Raw genomic sequence first — 17,432 nt, 5'->3', positions numbered from 1 at the left:
CCCACTGTGTGACAGAGTGTTGGACTGGATGGGCCATTGGCCTGATCCAACACTGGCTTCTCTTATGTTATGTAATAGCTGAATAGAATGTCCATGATCAGAGGCAGTGTATTTCAGAGGACCAGAGGCCAAGGACGAACTAGGCTGGCCATGACTATCATGCATGGATGATTATTTCCCAAGGCAATGCTGACCGCTGTTAGGGCCAGAACATTGGGGCAGGATGAACCCTGACGTGATCTAGGAAAGGAATTCTCTTCTTAAAACCAGAGCAGGTGCTTCTTCTCATCACAGAAGAGCAGTGGCTACAGTTCCAGATGTGCAGAAAAATTAAAACGTAAGCAGAGATAGGAGGAAGGCGGTGGTATAATGGGTCAGAGAGATGGGAAGCCACTATGATTCAGCAAGGGATCCATGACTCCCAACACATTTCAGTCTCGTGACTGGATCCCCCAGCTACACTTCCACTGTATGTCTGGCTTCTACTGCAGTCCCTTTAAAGACCCGAAACGAAAAATACTGGTTAAAAAAAAAATGGGGAGGGTACTGGGTAACTCCTCCCTCTGTGTTCAGCCAATCATACACAGAAAATCAGCTTGGGACAGCCCATTATATCTGGAACAACGTACCTTTTCACTCTTAGATGCACCAGAGTCACGGCCCTTAACAAGATAGTTGGTCTTCTTGCTGATGTTACCAGTTACCTTCCCACCATAGCGCTCAATTAAAGACTTGGCCTCATCTCGTTCAATAGATTCCAAGATGCCGGTGATCACAAACGTCAGACCTTCCAAGCAATTTTCACCACCCTACAAACAGAAATGTGTTAACATGAAGCACTCCTGCAAACCAGAAGCCAGTTTTGTGTATGTTACTCCCCCTTCTCTTCCTGGTATTAAACATGGTTTCATGGCACATGAGCACCAATGCAATCTTATCATCAATGCAAACCAGATTCCTGCCTACCATTTTATACTATGGTTACAATCTGATTTTAGGAGATAACCATGTGTTTAACGCGCTGAAGGCAAGAGGGTGGCGTGGACAGTTCAGCACACATTCACTAAGCTAACTCTTATTTAAAAGCAATGGATTGCAAGGACCCAGCTCAATTTCTGCCTGGGTTTTTACAACTCTCGGTACAAAGCTGTACTCACCCTATAGGTGTGCAAATTTTCATGCTACCAGTATTTGTATGGAGAAATGCATACTAAAAGTTGGAAATGCACACAAGAATGTAGACAGACTCACAAGCGAACACAGGCACATATTGCCTGGTGCTTCGGATGTTTTTCAAGTTGGGAGGGGGAAGCCTCAAACACACAGGACTTACTATTTTTTCCCTGCACTAGTCCAAAAAAAGATGTCTACTTGAGAACACCAAGTAATAATTTTTCTAACATTTTGCAGGACCGCAACAAATACCAACATTTTAACATTTTTTTTCTTTTTTTTAAGTCTGTGATGTTCAGGATTCTTACAGTTGCAAGCTGGAGGCCTGTGATGAACGGGGCAGGGGAGAGCGATTTGAAAACCCTATCACACCATTCAGAATCTCTCCCTCCAGAGTTCCGTAAGCTTCCATGCATTTCAGCAGGCTAACCGGCCCCCTCTCCCAATTGGCGCTCTGCTCTCAAGTCTTTGCTTCTCCCAGAGTCTTCTTCAGACCAGATTTGGGATTTCCCTCTTCTTCCACTTTCGGTTAACTTACAAAGTCCTATTTTTTTCGCATACTTATGGGAACCCTTACCTGGTCTTTGGGTGGGCCTGCTGTGCACAGAATCAAAGAGAGTGGGGCCGGATACAGCGATAGATTTCTGCTAACGGAAGGGGAGGTCCCAAGTCCCCGAGAGCAGCATTTTGGGCTGCAGGAGGATGGCAGAGGCAAGAATGTCCCACAGGCAGAAATCCCCCTTGTGTCAGTGGAAACTATCAGTGGATCCAGACCAGTGACTGGTCAAAGGACACCCAGTAAAAGCCATGGCGGAATGGGGATTTGAACTAAGGTCTTCCAGATTGCAGTCCCAACACATTCTTTTCAAACCTCTTTTAGCAACGGGAGTCGTGGCATACCGAGGAAACAAGAATCATGTGACTGTGCTTTCTTTAACAAAAGGTTGTAAAGGCTCGTTTACAAAGCTGCACGGCCACGTCTCTCGAGGACTCAGAAAAATGCAACAATAGGAGAGTGGAGGGCGGGGGCAGGATGGGGAGGATGACTGGACAGGGCCCTTCCATCCCACCCGGGAGAGCTGAGCCAGCAGGCGTCAGCAGCACACAACACAGACCATCCTTCTGTAACAAACCCACTAGACTTACCTGCGGGATCTCCTTAGACCCGAGTGCTTTTGGACCTTCCCGATTAAGGAAGCTTCTATAAGCCTGATAGTTGGCTCGCTTCTTTTCAGAGTCCTCAGGGCTTACAGACTTCAAAAGAAAAACATATACATTTAGGATGGATGTAATCCAATATGGGAAATGAAACACACTGGGACTGCGTTATGGGTTAATGTGTCACTAGGCACGAGGCTGGAACACTTTCCCTATGAGGAAAGGTTAAAATGCTTGGGGCTCTTTAGCTTGGAGAAACGACGGCTGAGGGGTGACATGATTGAGGTTTATAAGATTATGCATGGGATAGACAGGTAGAGAAAGATGTACTTTTCTCCCTTTCTCACAATACAAAACTCCTGAGCACTCCATGAAATTGCTGAGCGGTCAGGTTAGAACAGATAAAAGGAAGTACTTCTTCACCCAAAGAGTGATAAGCACATGAAATTCACTGCCACAGGAGGTGGTGGTGGCTAGAAGTATGGACGGCTTCAAGAGGGAATTAGATAAACATATAGAGCAGAGGTCCATCGGTGGTTATTAGCCACAAGGGACTCCGGGGCAAGGGATACTCTGTATTCTTAGTGCTTGGGGGAGGGGCAACAGTGGGAGGGCTTCTAATGCCCTGGCCCAAACTGCTCGACCTCCTGATGGCACCTGGTATTTTTGGCCACTGTGTGACAGTGTTGGACTGGATGGGCCACTGGCCTGATCTAACATTGGCTTCTCTTACATTCTTATGTTCTTATTAGGCACGTGCATGCAAGTCAAGTGTAAGGTCTGCACTTCACTAGAGCTGTTGGCAACAGCCAACCAATATGACTGACCCGTCTCAACAAAACCTTCCAGCACACATTACTATAAAAGTAACTTACTGTCCCCTAAGTAGTATTCCCCAAGCCTACCTTAGATTTTTGGGGTGAAACTTTCTCTTTTTTAGGTGTCTTCTCTTCCTTCGGTGAAACTGATTTTACTTTTGGAGACTCGTTTTGTTTTCTTACACTCTCTTCTTTTTGCTTCAGAGCTGCCAGTTTAGAGCTCACTTTTGAAGACTGCATCTTATTCCCCAACTCCTTCCTCTCTTTATTAACAGAAGGCTCAGGGTGTAGATCCAGTAGCGTCCTGGCACTCTCTGTGCAAGTCTTGTCCTTTGCAGTATAATTTCTTGAGTCAACTGTTAGATCAGCAGATTTCACTGCGGGGAGGGGGGAAGGGAGGTTTTAAACACAAAGCGAAGTGCTACCGGGTATGAACAAAACAATCCAGGTAAAAGTTACCTTTGTGAGCCTGCTTATTTCTTTCAATTTCCTTGGGAATCGTTTTTGCTGCTGAAACCTCCTGTTTATTCTCTGGATCCTTTCGAGGCTAAAGGGGAAAAAACAGATTAAGAGATGTGCTCAGTGTACTTTGGAATTAAACTATACAGTTGCAATTTCAATATCTCTCCATTCTTTGCTTCTATAGCATCCAGCATCCCTTCACTATTGAGAGCTCCTTCTCAAGTCAATCAGAAGAGAAATTCTGCATTTATTCGACATGAGGACACCAGACACGGCTTCCAGCCCAGGGCTTGCAACTGGCAGAAGGTTGGGGGGTGGGGCAGAAGGGGTGGGGGGCAGAGTTTTATCACAGAGTTTTGCGGGAGTCATAGAACATTTGTCTCCTTACAATGACATCACTTCTGGGATTGCACTGGAAGTGACATCGTAGTGTCAGAATAATATCTGCTTCCCCCCCCCCATTTTTCTTTTGCCACTGTTGTGAGTGGTGAGTGGTCTCCTGCCATTGTGGGAGATCTGGCAGTCCTAACATCAGATAACTTTCTACACTGTCAAATGTGTATTTTACTACTCCCACGAAATCAATTAAGAGATACTAGATAACTAGAAGTACTTGGTCTTGACCAAACTGTTGTGGAGACAAGCGGAGGATAGAGGTGGACAACCAAAACATCCAACCAAACCCGTGCAATAATCACTATTTCAAGGTTACTGGGGGGTGGGGGGTGAAAAGAAGCACACAAAGGGAAGAAGGAAACTGCCCATTTGCGGATCAGCCATCTCTTTTCTTACAACAGCCCTGATAGTGCTTGAGCACTGGAAGAAGTACTCGACAAAAAGGGATTTTTGCTTTTAATTACTACCACAGAAAATATACGCCACGGCACTAACAATGTACTGCCCAATTCTGTGAGCTACCAGGGCAACAAAAACATATTAAAATATTAATAATGAGAACGTTTACAGTTGCAATTCAAATCCAAAGTACGTTTCAGCTAAATTGGGCTTAGCAGCACACATTTAAAAAACAAATTCTTTCCCTTCCAGTAGCTTCAAAGCTGTCTGGATTAGTAAACTATTGCCATTCTTCAGCATTGTTAAGCCTGCCTCTTTTCTCTGTTTTCTACATTTTAAGCAGAAAATTGGTTGACATTTCCGAAGGACACATAACTGGCCATACAGGCAAGCTATCGGCTATCTGACCACAGCCAGCAGGATCGCTTATCTGGCTCCCCACTGGGAGTAATTTCAGTGTTGACTCAGGGTCCGTTACAAAGCAATTTCCGGTAGCTACAGAGTGCTGTCTGGTACAGTGCCTACATCTGCCAACTTTCCAAGAATCCAGCCAGTTCAATCCAACACCTTTAGCAAGGTGTGTGGAAAACTCATTCACAATACAAATATTTGGTCCAGAAAAATCTAACACAGCTGCAAGTGTCCCATCTGAATTACCATAACTGAACCAAATAAGCAAAAGACAGCATAGCTATCTTGAACATGAAAGTAGCAAATCTACAGAGAGGCAGAAGCAGGTTTGGCTATGGTTATTTCAAATATGTATAACAGATGACACAGTGTCTCCAGGATCACAACCCTATTGTCATATAAAAATACAGACATCCTTCTAGATTGCCCCACCTCGTGTCAAGAATTAGTTATACACAGCAAACCTTTCACAAAGGGTTACCTTTTTCTTCTTTGGAGTTTCATCCAACATGGCCAGAGTTCTAGCAAACTCTTCATCTTCGTGCAGTTGTCTCTCCAACTATAAGCAGTAGGAAACATATCACTCATCACAGCAAAAGTAAACTGCCACTGCTAATAATCAGATTTACAAAAACAGATTTTAAACCAAATGTTCTTCAGCCCCCCACCTCCCCCAATTTAGCATAAGCCATAGGCGTAATCTTCGTGGGGGCGGCGGGGCGTGAGCCCCCGCCGAAATTTTCAGGAAGATACTCAGCCTCCCCCGGGAGCCACCCTTGCTCCTAGCAAAGCAATGCCTCTGGTCCAGCCCCAGCCCCCCCCCGGGAAATTGGAAAGTCTACACCGCTGGCATAAGCCATCTTGCAAGTAATCCCCTTTTACATTCCCAAAGGGAACCAAGAAGGACCAGGTCCACAAGTTCCTCGGCAACTTCCACCACCCAGTTTTGGCAAGATCTGCCTAAAATAATATGATACTAATAGGTAGAGCTTGAAAGATCCATACCAACTTTAACCTTAAATACTGGTGACACTGTGAATATCATTGTACGGGGATTACGGGCTATGGGGAGAGGGTATGGTGGTAAAGGGCAGTTGTTTGGGGGGAGGAAGCATTTTGATTTATGCAAAATAAGCTAACACTCCCTCATAATTCAAGTTATCTTTTGCACTACCCTTCTGGCCCTGATACAACTATATGCCCTGGCTGATCCATTTGTAACTATTCAATCTAGTAACATTCTCCTTCATTTTGCCATTAGCGCAATAACCACAATATCCATGGTGACCAGAACCCTGTTATTGTCAAATATTGCTTCTTTAAGAGAAACTAATTCATTCTTGTCAAGACTTTTATTGATAAGAGTTGTGCTGCCCGTGTTACATAAATCCAATCTTTGGACAAAAATGAGATCAAAACTTGCCTCAATGCATGATTCAGACAGATAACTTCATAAGCAGAAGAATGCCAGAGGCTCTAGTTCCATGTGGTCATAAACCACAGGAGGATGTTAGGAACAATGAATTGCATTAATCTTTCCTGTTTTTGCCATGAAGCAGAACTAACAACAAAAGTGGAAGTGGGCAAACAAACCAAACAGGACAAAAAGGAAAAGCTGTCAAGTTTGGATTGAAGAAAAATTGTCTCCCCTAAACCAAACCACCTTTCCAAAGCATCAGGTAACTTGACATATAGACTTAAATATTTAAACACAGAGAGATCATTCCTTTTTCGTTGTCAGGCTGGCTTTTACGTCTCATAACAGAGAAACACAGTGGTTTGAAGTTTACAGCTTAATCCTATCCTTGTGCTTCAAATCGCAACACCGTTCAAAGGGGATACAACTCACATTCCCTAGCCCTGGCACTGTAAGGCATCCCGGCCCACGATGCCAAAGACAACAAAAACTACTGGGACACCGATCTCGGAAACTAAGCGGGGTCAACCCCGTCAAGTACTTGGATGGGAGACCTTCTTGGAATACCCGAGGTGGGAGGTGGGGGCAGGCTTTATTCAGCCACCTCTCTGAATATTCTCCAGACCTCCAATAGGAGTCAGACACCATGACTTCCAGGTGCGCGCACACACACACATAAAAAAGAAAGAAACTATCGGGACACCCATGCCAGTGTTCAGGAGAGGCCTCCTATCTTCTCATGAAGTTGGAGCCAGGCTGTTATCAGGGCCATGCTGTGAAAGCCGCTGCCACACTAAGTTTCAACACAAGTTACTTATTTTACCTATTCTACCAAGTCTTCTCTTTTCTGTAGGTTTTTGCAATGGGTATAAATATTTTCTCTTATGGTCCAGAGGCCCTTGGTGATGCTGTAATAGACTTGTCACCCTCAGAATAGTTTCGGGCAACAAATTCAGTAATGGGACCAGACCACCCAGACTCCCCTCAGAATCCAACTTGGAAGATGTACCGCCCACACCTTTCAGCATCTGTCAGTCAGGTTCGTCAGTCAGGCACATCTTCATTTAATGCCTACCTGTCTATGACCTATTCTCTTCTCTGTTTCATATAAACACATGTGAAGCTGCCTTATACGGAGTTACACCACTGGTCTATCAAGGTCAGTATGGTCTATTCTGGCAGCAGCTTTCCAGGGTCTCAGACAGAGGTCTTTCTCCTCAGCTACTACTTGATCCTTTTAACTGGAAGTGCTGGGGATTGAACCTGGAACCTTCTGCATGCCAAGCAGAGGCTCTACCACTGAGCCACACCACCTCCTCAACATGTTATAAAGAATAAGAAGGTTCAAAAGGTCCTGCAAGACTATATCAACAGTCAGAACAACATGAAGCTAAGACATTTAATGTAAGATTTATTCACCAAAAAAAACCCCACATTATTTCAGGTATAAATATTAGAAAGCTTTCTCATTTGTTTAAAATGAATATTCTAAGGCTCAATCACCACAAGATGATAGCAGATCCTTTTCTTTAAACCCAGTCCTGCCCTGTCATGAATAAAGTGTAGGGACCATGATTTTTAAGAGAAAATGGCAGGGGAAGAGGGCAGATGAGACGAGCTGAACCTTTCCAGCTCCCCCAAGTTAGAATTAGATCCCTACGCTCATCCCCTTTAGAAGTGGAGTAGGTTCTGGTTTCAGCATCAGAGCCTGTGGCCATCATGTGTGCTTGGAGCCTGACACATCAGTTAAATGCATACGAAAAGCTACAGATTACATAAATCATTACCACAAGAGTAAGACTACCAGCTTGGCAGAAACTGAGTATCCCTGAAAAGCTGGTCAGAACACGCTATCAATAACAGCACAATGCCTCTGGTTCACCTGTGCACGCAGCACTTGACAGTCTTGGGTGGTTAAGTATGGAGTGGTGTGACTGTTTATACTTTACCAACCACATGGAACCTGGTTGAGAAGCACCACGGGGAAAGGGGCCATTATGCATTTTAGGGTGCTTTTTTATGCTTCGTGTGTATTTTTGCTGAAATTAATGGTAGGCACTTTATTGTTCCATTGCAAATGCTGTGCTTGTACTCGCTAGCAGCCTTAGGTCTTCAAAGAAAACCAGGGCATAAAGGTATGAAATGTATAAAAATAAACGATTTATACTTCGCTCCTCAAGTGCCTTATTTATTTTCATTGTTTATAGTCCGCCTTTCTCAAAGGGACTGAAGTCGGATTACACAGAGTGAGTCAGGACGATCAACAAAATGGGACACTCAGTAAACAAGGTGTTCAGATTTTAGAAGTCTGAAACCAAAAAGAAATCTAAGAGATAGAGCTGAAGTACAGCGTGAGTATTAACATGACACCATTAAGCAGCGCAAAAATTACACAGTCGGATCCTACTTACAATAAACTGTACATGGCAGAATAGATCACAGTAATTTATCCAAGGAAGTTTGTGAACCATTTTGTACACTGCAACCTGATTACCTGTGTGTAGGGTTGCCAACCCCCCCGGTTTGTCAGGGGTCCCCTGTTTTTGGGGGGCTACCCGCTGTGGCTGGCGGGGGAAGCCCCACCCCCAACACCCACAGCCACCCATCTCTCTCCCATTAAGTGTGTGGAACCCGTGTTTCCTGCCAAGCCCAATCTCCGCACGCTTGCAGGGAAATGCCAGTTTCGTGCTCTTAAAAGGGAAACGTGGCTGCTCTTAAAGGGGAAACGCTGGCTCCTGCATTTAAAAGGGAAACGCCGGCTCCTTTAAGTGCAGGGAACTGCCGTTTCTGGAGATCCTGCGCACGGGTGGCGGGGGGGGCAGACGTCCCCAACGTGATGTCATCACGTCGGGGATGCCCCGCCCCCTCGTCGGGGATGCCCCGGCCCCTCCAGGAATGCCCCCAAAGTCCCCTGCTGGGGGTGGAAGATGGACTTGGCAACCCTACCTGTGTGGAACAGCCCACCTGAATGATTCAGTTTTACACAGTTTGCAGAAAACCAGGAGAGGGGGAGCCTTCCTGACCTCCTCAGGGAGGCCCTTCTGCAAGGTGGGAGCCACAATAGAGAAGGCCACGTGTACAGGCAGTGGTTGATTTTGCCCATTTGCAGGTTGGCACCTGCAGAAGGCCCTGCTGACAGGAGTTGAAGGTGTTGTGGCAGAGCACAGTGGGAGAGGCAGTCTTGCAAGCAAGAGGGAACAAGGCCATGAAAGGCTTTTGTATGGGATAGACAATACCTTACATTGAGTCTGGTAACCGCAGTTAGACAAAGCAGTCTTTCTTGTGGACCCTTCAAAAACGCAAAACACACAGAACTAAGGCATTTTCTCTTCAGATCCCAGTGCACCCTCTACAGCTAGAGTTCTGAACTTTTGTTGCAAATTTGAACAGACTTCATTGACATAGTTTCTGCTAACTTCCTACATTTGTAGGCTGACAAAATCGCTAAACTGTTTCCAGGGAACTTGGGTGGGGTGGGGGGGAGCAGAACTATTTTAAAACTCCTTGACTTGAAGAAAAGGAAAACAGAACTGGTAATTCCCTCGGCCTGCAACAGTCAGGAAACTAATACTCACTCCAGGAGGTGGTGGAGTCAAGTAACAAAATGGGTCAGAAGGAAAGAATAGAGGATCCAAGTAGAAAAGATACTAAAGAAACTAAAAAAAGGAATTTTAGCAGAAAGGTTATACTGGACTATCAATGCTCCAAATATTTGCCAGTAAGAACGTCATTCATCAAAAGAGGCAAGTGGAGTCCTGCACATTCAGCATGAAGAAAAGGGGTGCTAAAAACAGGAAAGCGAAGTATCCTACCTCTGTATTTTCTTCAAGCTGCAATTGCTTGGCAATGGCTTCATCACTGAGAGTGGAATCCCTGCTTTGTGAAGGCTGCACCACAAAGACAGAAGAGTCACAGCAAGGCTCAGTTTGGAGCACAACGTGGAATATTGTTACATGAATGAGAATAAAGATGCTAAATCCTCAAACCATGCACTTAAATCATTTTTAAAAACCCTTCACACAGCAGCTTTCAGCATTTCTTTCACTGGAAAGAGCAATTTCTATTTATAAACTGTTTTCCAAAAGGACATCAGGACTCACAACTTAGAAGTCCCTGATCTGGGAATATGGAAAACATAAGACCTTCGCAGTCAGATGAATGGGGTGTGTGTGGGGGGGGAAATGGTGAAACATTTGAACACTGCAGTCCAATGCAGAGCTACTCCAGTCAGTGACACCAACAGGATTATACTGGAGAAACTGTGCACAGGATTGCACTGTAAGTCTATACAGCTACAACCTATTGAAGAATACAGGTTACTTCCTTTGGTTAGAAAGAAATCAAAACCAGATTTTATTAAACAGACACTCCAATATTTGCAGCAGTATGCACTCATTCTATATGTAATATCCTCCCACGTATGGATGTCATTACTTGATTCCCCCTGTTGAGAATTCACGAATGCAGGAAAGGGTAATATAAGTGACACAAAAGTTGAAACTGGCATTCACATTCAAAAAATGGGTCCTCCCCTAATGTTTCCCAAATTAGTCACTAAGCTCCTTGGGGCAGGAAGTGGTTCCCTTCCCTCTAGGGAGTGACATTATGCTTTCTGAATCTGAACCACCAGCTTCCATTACCTAGAACCAAACTCCCTCCCTACTTCAACTGCACAGAGAATGGGAGGAAGGGTATGACTGGCATCTGTCCATAATGTTGATAAAAATATTTTCCAAGGCGGGGTGGTGAATGATTTCTATTCTAGCTAATTAAGAAGCTGGAAATAAGAAAAAGAACAGACGAACTGATACTGTTGAAAACTGCATTTGCACGGGTCTGCCCTGGCAATCAAAGACAAGGAAAGGTAGTGCAGGAAAGACTGAATACTACTTAAACTGTTTTTACGATTGTTGCATTGTGGCTTGTAAACCACTGTGTATGAAATTTATGTGCTGCTTCACTAAACAAACCATGAATCCTCTGCTCAGTAAACCATTAACGTGACTCCCCAATACTGCAGGTGAGGATTGGCTCCAAATGCCCTTGAAAGATCATAAAAACATGTCCCCCATCTGGCACATCTAGTTCTTACCCTGGTGGAATAAATCTTAGGACCGGGCCATGAAAACGTTTCATGCAGAATATTTATCTAAGAGATGATCTTGCAGCCCAATCTTATATGCCGGCTGTACTAAGTAATTTCGCAAGCACAAAATTATGCTTCAGCTGTAACAAATCACTTGCCCTGTGGCAGGGCAAACCAATCCACAGGATCAGGCAAACAACAGCTTAACCAACAATACACCTTTTTTAAAAAAGAGCTGTCACCCTGCTGACAAGGTCCTTTTGACAAGTGGCCCCTGCTGACAAGGTCCTTTTGACAAGTGGAACTTCCTTCCACTGGAAAATACACCTGATTTTATTGCCAGCTCTTTGCTGACAGACTTTAGAACTGTTAGTTGCAAGTTAGATTGTTCAGAGCTTCCTTCTGACGTTACAATTTTTCTTCAGTTGCTTTATTTATTTATTTTTAAAAGCAATTTAATCTCTGTAATAAACAATGATTTTATACTGTGAACACCCTTAAGAGCCTTGGCCAAAAACAGCTATAAAACAGCTTTTAAATACTGAAAGGATGGAGTGGATAGTATGAGGGGGGAAACACAGTGAAGCAGAAAATCTGATGAAAGTCAAGATGTGACGAGCTCCCGCAGACAACAATGACTCACTACAAGGGTGCCTGGTACCATCTGTCTCAAGATGGTGACTGCTACACACTCCTCAATCCTCTGTATAAAGTAATGTGAACCTCTCAGAGCCCTCAGGGGGTGAGCGGTATACAAATGGAATGTAATAATAATAATAATTCAGGATCTTTTCGCAACAAGGCCACTTTTTACAGAAGACACTCAAAATCTATACACAGACAAGGGGATGAACACAAAATAGGTTTTGCTGTCTTCCACTTCCTCTCTAACATGACATTCACAGCCTCTGAAGGAAGACACCGAACCGAACGTTACCGTGTATCATAATTTACATTTTTCATTACATTTGTGAGCTTTTTTCCTGTTCACACACAAGTCAGCGAGAAGGAAAGAAAATTAAGCCCTGGACTACTCACATCCTTTCTTTTGCTTGACACCAGTTTTTTCTCTGATCGCTGGATGCTGCCGGTTCCAAAGTAATCAATTACCGAGGTTGGTGTCAGTTTCTCTGGAGATAAGGGCTTAGTTTTTGTTTTCGGTTTAGTGTCTGCTTTTGGTGCTGCAGTTACTCCTGGGTGAAGGCTTGCTGACGTCCCATTCTCCTTGGGTTTTTGGGAGACCTTCTTGTGAACAAAGTCTTCGTCTTCGTCTGAAAGGAAGCACGTATCTGATTACTCCTCAGTACCCTGGCACTCGGCACACACTCCTCATGTGCAGCGGCTTAAAATCTTGCAATACTTGAAAACAAAAAAGAGCAATACACGAGAAGGCTCATCGACGTGTTAATTAATAGGGCCATGGTATATCAACGGTTATGTTGCCATTCAGGTAAACTAAAATTATGCTGTCCCTTTTCATTTAAATAAGAACGGCTGTCATGAGACTTTGAGTAAAATATTTTACAGCACAGGTGTAGTTCACAGAAACAAAGGAGGCACATTCGGCTTTTTACAGTGGAGTTCAATGAGCTGGAAATTTTTCACATTATCACCAGAGATGTTCCCACAGCAGAAGAAAGCAACCTTCTACGCTGCACAGCAGGCCTCTTTCGGGTAGCAGGAACTGCCAACCTGAAAACATCAGACACCCGCCACATACACCTAAATAGCTTGTTTCTGTTGGCGGTCTATCACAGCAAACCTTCACAACTTTCTTAGGTAGATTTAAAAACAGATCATTTAATTCTGGGTGCATCATAAATATGTGTTTTAAATTAATGGAATTATAGCCCTCTTATCTGGAGCAAAATGTCAAAAGCTGCGGCTGCAATAAAAGCATAAAACTGATCTGCACAACCTAGCCAGACATCAATCCCAGTTTATTACTTTACTGCAGAAAAGAGAGAGACATGAAGGCACCTTGAATCATGGCAACTATCATCTTACCCACTGCATTCACCTGTTCTTACACTCTGACTACTTCCATATAGCATGGAGATTCCTTTCCAGTAGTAACTATTAAAATCAGCATGCTCTCATCCAGTGCAGAATCACCTGTGAATCCTTTTATTTTGTGCTTCACCCCCCACCCTTTTGTGGCCATGTTTTTAGTTAGGAGAGACAAAGCTTTAAAAGGTAGTTTGCAACAACTCTAGTGGATTTGGCTGATGGCGGGGGGGGGGGGTAGAAAGCCTTCCAGGTACCTAGTGAGATATTTCTTCCATTTTTCATAGTCCTACCCCTTCTCATAGAACCCCAAGGCTATCTGTATCTTTGCCCACCACCTGCCAACCTATCATCTCTACTTCTGTTCTGGCATTTCATTAATGCCCTATGTTGCCTTCATGGTACAATACCATAAATCCAGCATGAGCCTCAGTCTCAAACTATGGCGTCTCCTACTGATACATATCAAAGCAAGGTTGCTCGCTACATTAGCTCAGTCATCAATTGAGCTCATTCCTCTCACAGTGAACCTGGGTTTCTGGGCTCCAGAAGCTTCAAGCTGCTGGCTTACAACCCTTCCATGGACTTTCAGATCAGGCTTGTAAAGTTACCAGCAACCAACTTTCCGGCATGTTATCATGACTGTTTGCGAGCTACCACACATTAACATTATGAATGGCAAGGATACATGTGGAAGGGATGAAGAAAACATTACCCTCAAATGGCGAGAATGACGGGGAACTGTGAGTTTGTTGAAGCGTTGAATTATAAAAAACGGCAGAACTCCCACACACACACCAAAACAAACAGGGTTTGAAGCATTGTGAGGGGGGGGTGGAGCTTTAAGCGTAAATGGACTATAATGAAGAGCTGTCGAGGGATTTTTGGGCAATACTGTGGACTTTAGAAACCTTTGGCAATTTTACAAAAGAATAAACATCCTTAAAGATAGCGCTGAAGAAAGCAGAATGAAATCTAAGCCTTCTTCAGGAAGTGGGAATTCAGCTGACCAAGCCATGTGACCTGACATAGACTCTTCCAACAGAAAATGGGCGCCCCCTGCTGGCTAACAACAATATTTAATTAGGACTATGTTGCATAGCTGTTCTAACTGAAAGACATCTGCAAAAGGATAGAGACAATAACCGAGAATCAGCTTCTATAACTCCAAATGGATTGTATGTCGTTAAGGGACCAGTTTGCAGATTAAAAGTGATTAAAACGAAGGGATGTGATCTATGGACATATCCTGAAAATATAAAAATGATAATCTGCCCGGTGAAAGAGTGGTTAGAGTCTCCAGAAGACATATGGATTAAAGTGATAAAAGGGAAGAATGAACTATATCTGCTGCAACAACTTGGATCAACAAGGGAAGAAGATAATGAGGAAGAAGATTGTAAAAGAGGAAGAGAAGATGAGACAACAAGTACACTTACTGATGAGGACTGGACTCTAAGATGGGGGGTGGTCCCCCCCCCCAAAATAAATTTGATTGTCACTTGGGGAACAAAAGGTTAACAAAAATGAGATGCTAAAGTTTTCTGAAGCCTGCCTTAGTGGTTTTTTAATGATCTTGTATAGGTCTTCATATACTCAGATTTGTTGGAAATGATAATATAAGCGATAAATGGTTATTGATCAATCTTAACGCCAAAAAAGAAAGAAAAACGTAATGGTTAAAAAAGAAAAATGCTGTTGTATTTTAAGTAATGTACGATCTCCATCTCTTGGGTTTTTAGTGGTTTTCTTTACTTTCTCCTGTAGTTTGTAGATTCCCCTCCCTTGTTGTTTCTTTGTAGTTTATAGAAAATGCAATAAAAAATCCGGGGGGGGGGGGGCCTAAAAAAAAGAAAGAGAAAGAATACATTCCCCTCGCCAGTGCCTTTGTTGTTTCACTCTGTCAAGGGCCATAAGCCACATTTGTTGTGTTCTCTGTAAGATTCTGAGCCACAAAATAATGCCCTTTAGATAGGACTGCACAAAGTTCAACATAACATTCACAAGATGTCTTCTGCAAACAACTCTCCAGGTCCCATAGTGTACTGAACCATACTGCGTGGATGTTACTGAATGGGTACAAGCATTTGGATGTCTCCCAACATGCCCAAGACTGATTAGCAATGGATGTATTTACAAATCTGCTCTTCCTTTACACATTACTTGTGAACTACATTGTGTTCTGTTTTTGACCATCAATAATCCAGAGAGGAAGCTGGTTTCACCAAACATAGCAACGATGAAAAATGTTCAGTAAAGATTAAAATGATAAGCCTAATGACCTGTACAGCACTCCCTGTGCTAAAAGACAATGCAACTTTTCACATGAACTCTAGCCCCGTACCCTGTAGAATTTGATACCCACACAGCCAGAGGACTGCAAAGAGAAAAACATGAAGAGGAATAAGCAAAACAGGAAAGAAACCATTAAAACTGTCCCCTTAAAGCCTCTAAGCCAGTTTAGCCCCTATTTGTATACTGTGCTCCTTAATAAAATCACTTCAGAAGCAAATGGCCAGAAGATCTCTATTTAGGATTGAGCCCACAGATGGGTTACAGCAGTTTAGGACAGATTATCACTGCTTCAAAATGTAAACTTTTTCTACCCTGAATCATATTTCGTGAGATTGACGCAGGGTTTAAAAAGTGTCCTGCAACTCTATGAAGCATAAGGCTGGTGAAGCATCGAAGAGGGAAATAAAAAAAAACCCTGACAGGCTGACTCCAGCTGAAGCCATATTGAAGTAATTATTTTCCCCTGAAAGCCGAATGGCAAGCGAAACCATCAATCTCACACCAACTGAGCTTTTCACCATGTGGAACAGTACCATGGCAGCAGAAGAGATGGATTTATTTTCCACTGTTGCTACCTGTAATGCCACAATCGGTCTGCTCCAATATGAACCCAACACTGGGTTCTGATCATTTTCTTACGTACTGAATAAGGCATGCTGTAAACCAGAGCAATCTGTAGTTTAGTTGAAAAAATGGCTGTGGGAGACAACTAATTCCTTTGGTTAACACGGTCCTCGATGTAACAACTGTCCAAATCAGAAGAATACTTCACAGAAACTTCTAGAATCCACCAACTGACTCCATAAATTCTGAGGAAGACATTAAGGAATTTCAGACAGACGATATAATCTGGAAGAGGAACGGTTCCCAAACGGTTTCTGGTCTGTCATTTCAGACAGAACCGTTTTAGAACCAGTTCCCTACCAGAATATACTTGTAATTTCAGACACAAACGCTTCTGTCCCATTTAGGAAACGGGGCTGAAGCGTTTTACCTGTCAACCACTTCCAAGTAGTCTTCAGTTTCCTCTGCACTTTTCAGTTTCCAATGCACTTTTTGCTGCCGTTTTTTGCCCGCGCGGGCTATCTCCACCTTTTTAAAAAAAAAACAACACCTTCGCTTTATAGCACTATAGCTATAGCGCTATAACGCAACAGCATTATATCAACCCCATTGGAATGCCTGGAGTGTTTTGTTATAGTGCTTTAGCGCTATAGCGCTCTAAAGCAAATGTTAAAAAAAAAAAGGTGGAGATCGCCCGCGTGGGCGAAAAACGGGGGGGAAAAAACAGTGCAGTCTGAAATGGCAAACTGCTTCAGATCTAGCTCTTTACCGGAAGGGGAAAGCCATGTGTGAAATGGCAGCCCTATACCAGTTTACTCCATGACGGATCAAAAACGGCTTCAAAACTGGTTAAAAAGGGTAATGTGAAATTCCTCAAAGTCATGACTTCAACACAGATCTTCTGTTTCATGAGGTAGTAGTGCTTTCATCATCACTATGGTCCGACTTACAACTGCCAAACTAACGGATCACCTATTTCTAGAGTAAAACATTAAATCCATGGGATATCCATTTATTTGGGAGAAACCAAAGTTTGGTAATGGAAGCCATTTAATCCTGAGCTGGCCGAGCATTAGCAAATATGTTGAAATCCTCAAGAATATTAGGTGAATGTTGCACTGAACCTTGTGCTGTTTAAAGGGCTTCTAGACTGCAAATATTGTGGCTCTTCTAGTAAATCTTGGTACCTTTTTTACTGTTTCACACACACAGTAATAGATGTTATCATTTAGACGTCAACAAGCTC

General features: G+C 43.4%; 1 protein-coding gene across 2 annotated transcripts in view; it reads right to left on the bottom strand.

Moving 5' to 3' along the window:
- Positions 1-17,432, bottom strand: part of RFC1 (replication factor C subunit 1) — a 52,696-nt gene that overhangs the window by 19,033 nt on the left and 16,231 nt on the right. Inside the window, exons 5-11 of one of the 2 annotated variants that reach the window (XM_015418206.1) lie at positions 12,359-12,591; positions 10,047-10,121; positions 5,299-5,376; positions 3,609-3,696; positions 3,237-3,526; positions 2,320-2,427; positions 630-809 (exon numbers count right to left, since the gene is read on the bottom strand). In XM_015418206.1, coding sequence (XP_015273692.1) covers positions 630-809; positions 2,320-2,427; positions 3,237-3,526; positions 3,609-3,696; positions 5,299-5,376; positions 10,047-10,121; positions 12,359-12,591 — 1,052 coding nt within the window. The remainder of the gene's footprint in view (positions 1-629; positions 810-2,319; positions 2,428-3,236; positions 3,527-3,608; positions 3,697-5,298; positions 5,377-10,046; positions 10,122-12,358; positions 12,592-17,432) is intronic. The other variant, XM_015418214.1, reaches the window with a different exon arrangement.

This window comes from Gekko japonicus, unplaced genomic scaffold, assembly GCF_001447785.1.
Source record: "Gekko japonicus isolate JY-2015 unplaced genomic scaffold, Gekko_japonicus_V1.1 scaffold55, whole genome shotgun sequence".
In the NCBI taxonomy this organism is placed as follows: domain Eukaryota; kingdom Metazoa; phylum Chordata; class Lepidosauria; order Squamata; family Gekkonidae; genus Gekko; species Gekko japonicus.
This window is presented reverse-complemented; position numbering and strand designations above follow the sequence as displayed.